Here is a 2,912-nt window from a genome sequence, read left to right as displayed (position 1 = left end):
GTTTTGATGAGTTGGGAGTGTAAGGTCCGTGGAAGGCGAAGCCGTGTGGTGCATTACACCACAGTTGTGCCTTTTCCTTTTATTTTTCATCAAATGCTGCAGCAGTGTGTTTCTTCCAGATGGAATTTGTCCAGTGGAGTGATGTGAGTGAATCTGTTTCAACAGAAAGAACTCACATATTGATTTTATGGGTTTTGTTTCCTTCCAGTGGTACAGAGGGAGGTCTTGTCTTTTTTTTTTTGGAAGACGTTGTGTTATAGAGTTTTCCATAAAAATAGACCAAAGAGTGTAATTTGTTCTTTTGCTGTGTCAGAGAATCACTTGAGCTCTGTTTATTCACCATTGTAATGACACTGCATCTTGAAAAGGAACCTCTTACATAGCAGTGATTTTGTTGATACAGGACTTTGATTCCTGGTTTGATACAAACAACTGTCTAGGAGATCAAAAGTTGGTGGAGCGTCTCCATATGGTAAGTGCCCCTGCTTTTGTGTGTTACCTTTACCTGAGTTAGGTTCTAAATAGTTCTTCTAGTGTGTCTGTGACAGAAGCTTAGGGTAAGAGAGCTTGTGCCAGGAGCTGTGGTGGACTTCCAGACTAGCTTGGTGAAGCACAGAAGGTTGTCTTGAAAAGGAAATTGCTTTGGAGGGGAGGGCAGGGTTAATAGTTCTTGATTTCAGCATTCTATTATTCTAATATTCTATTGACAGTATTTTCTTTGAAGAGACTAAATATTTCAGTCAGCCAATTAAAAGGACATAGAACCACCTGAAAGATAATTTTGCCTTTGAGTTTCCCAGAGACAGCACACACATATTCCCCCATCTCACAAGCTGTCACAGAGACTGACTTCCAGGCAGCCTGGTGGCAGGTTTGGTGCTGGAGCAGGGGTGGCAGATCCCTGCTCTCCTGCCCCTGGAGCTGCTCCTGGCTCAGCCTCCAGACAGGTTTGACAGGAATCTCTTGCAGGTGCTGCGGCCCTTCCTGCTGCGCCGCATCAAGGCTGACGTGGAGAAGAGTTTGCCTCCCAAGAAGGAGGTCAAAATCTACGTGGGGCTCAGCAAAATGCAGCGAGAATGGTAAGTGACGAGCTCGGCTGGGACTGTGCTGCTGCTCAGGCTCAGGAGGAACGTGACTGGAGTGTGGCTGGTGACCTGATCGTTGGGTGGAAGCTGATGTTGCTCCTCCAGATACGCTCCCAACTCCTGCACCTTTCCTTGAGGCACTTTGGGATGGAAACCCGGGCATATGGGGGGAGTTAGCTGGTGGAGTAAGAGGCAGGGTGGCCTTTGGGCTACACCTGTCCTTTAAAGAAAGACCAGCTTTGTTTCAGAGTTACAAAAGCTTTTCCTTTCTTTGCCCTAGGTACACACGAATCTTGATGAAGGACATAGATATCCTGAACTCTGCTGGCAAGCTGGACAAGATGAGACTGCTGAACATCCTCATGCAGCTGAGGAAGTGCTGCAACCACCCCTATCTGTTTGATGGAGCAGAGCCCGGGCCTCCTTACACAACAGACATGCATCTGGTCACCAACAGTGGCAAAATGGTTGTGCTGGACAAACTGCTGCCCAAGCTGAAAGAACAAGGTACGTGGATTTCCCAAAAAACAGGGTTGGTTTTGGTTTCTAGCAGGGTACCAGCTTGTCAGGCACCAAATCTTAGACAGCTAATACAAACCCCATTTCTTAACTGCCTTCATAAAGACCACAGGAACATGAGTTGGTCTGGGCTGCAGGGTTTCTTTGTTAGCATTCCTAGCTGTCTGAGACATACCCATGTGGCATTTTGGCCACTCCTTTGATCTGCCATGAAGCACCATTTCAGACCCCATGTCTGGGAATCCTGTCCTGTCCATGCAGGGTTAAAGTCAAATCCTTTGTGAAGTGTTGGTCTGTCTCTCTGGATATGATTATGAGCAGCTCATGAATTTTTTCCCGTGGATTCTTTAAGGCATGCAAGCATGGGGAGCACTAAGTTATTTTGAAGCTTTTTTTCATAGTAGGGACAAAGCTCTGCTCTACATCACTGTGAAACTCGGTTGCCACGGAATTTTTGACCCTGGAATAAATTTTTCACTCATTTTAATGAATATACTCACTGGAGTAGCTGAGCTAAAGGAGTGGAGGAAAGTTTGCAACTGGGGAGGCATTGCAGAAAAAGGAAACCCGAGTCCAAACCTGAGTGTTAGGTAATGTAGAAGTGACCTGTGCTTCATAGGCAGGTGTCTTTCAAGCAGACGTGCTGTGTGTCATCCTAAGGCTGAAAAAGAAGAATTCTCTGGGGTTTTATCTCCATTTCTTTCTGCTGTGAGGCTTTTTTGTTGAGATGTGGCCAGTAAAATTGGCTTGGTCTTGATATCAAATGATCATCTTGAACGGAAGAGAGCTCAGTATTAGGCCTTGGGTCCAAAGGACAACAAAAATATCATACTAGGGGATTATAGGGGGAAATGAAAGCTGTGTTATATCCTGTGTTTTTACTGAGGTCTGTCAGGTAGGTTTGCAATAGTTGTGTGCATGTGTATAAATTCCTGTACACTTACTGGTTTTTTGGAGGTTGTTTTTGGCAGGTAAGCAAACTGACAAGTCTTTAGGGAGAACTTAATTTGGTTTGTATTTAAGATATCTAGAAGTAAATAGTTCAGATTTTCATCATTTCATACTCCCTGTTGTTTTTCCATTTGTGTTATCACCTTACTCTGCTGTGTCTGGGAACATTTTGATCAGGAGTACAACAGAAAAGAGAAGTGAAGAGGCAGGTGCTGAGTGGCCTCTGGTGCCCAGGGGCAGACGGGTGCCGTGGCCAGCACGTACCTGGGTTAGTGTATGAGTGCATGAGCTGCTCTGACTTTGGCCCAGCACCCTGCAGCCACTACAGGTGTTCCCTAGAACCCTTCAGCCCAGCAC

General features: G+C 45.6%; 1 protein-coding gene across 1 annotated transcript; it reads left to right on the top strand.

Moving 5' to 3' along the window:
• Positions 1-403: 403 nt before the first annotated feature.
• Positions 404-1,592, top strand: LOC103774413 (SWI/SNF-related matrix-associated actin-dependent regulator of chromatin subfamily A member 5-like; the record flags this gene model as incomplete). The annotated part of the gene is made up of 3 exons (XM_008941818.1): positions 404-472; positions 970-1,079; positions 1,366-1,592. Coding segments are annotated over 3 exons (406 nt in total), but the record flags the coding sequence as incomplete, so codon positions are not given.
• Between the last annotated feature and the right edge of the window lie 1,320 nt (positions 1,593-2,912).

This window comes from Merops nubicus, unplaced genomic scaffold, assembly GCF_000691845.1.
Source record: "Merops nubicus isolate BGI_N331 unplaced genomic scaffold, ASM69184v1 Scaffold19566, whole genome shotgun sequence".
Lineage (NCBI taxonomy): Eukaryota > Metazoa > Chordata > Aves > Coraciiformes > Meropidae > Merops > Merops nubicus.
The sequence above is the reverse complement of the archived record's forward strand: the minus strand, read 5'-3'. Positions and strand labels throughout refer to the sequence as shown.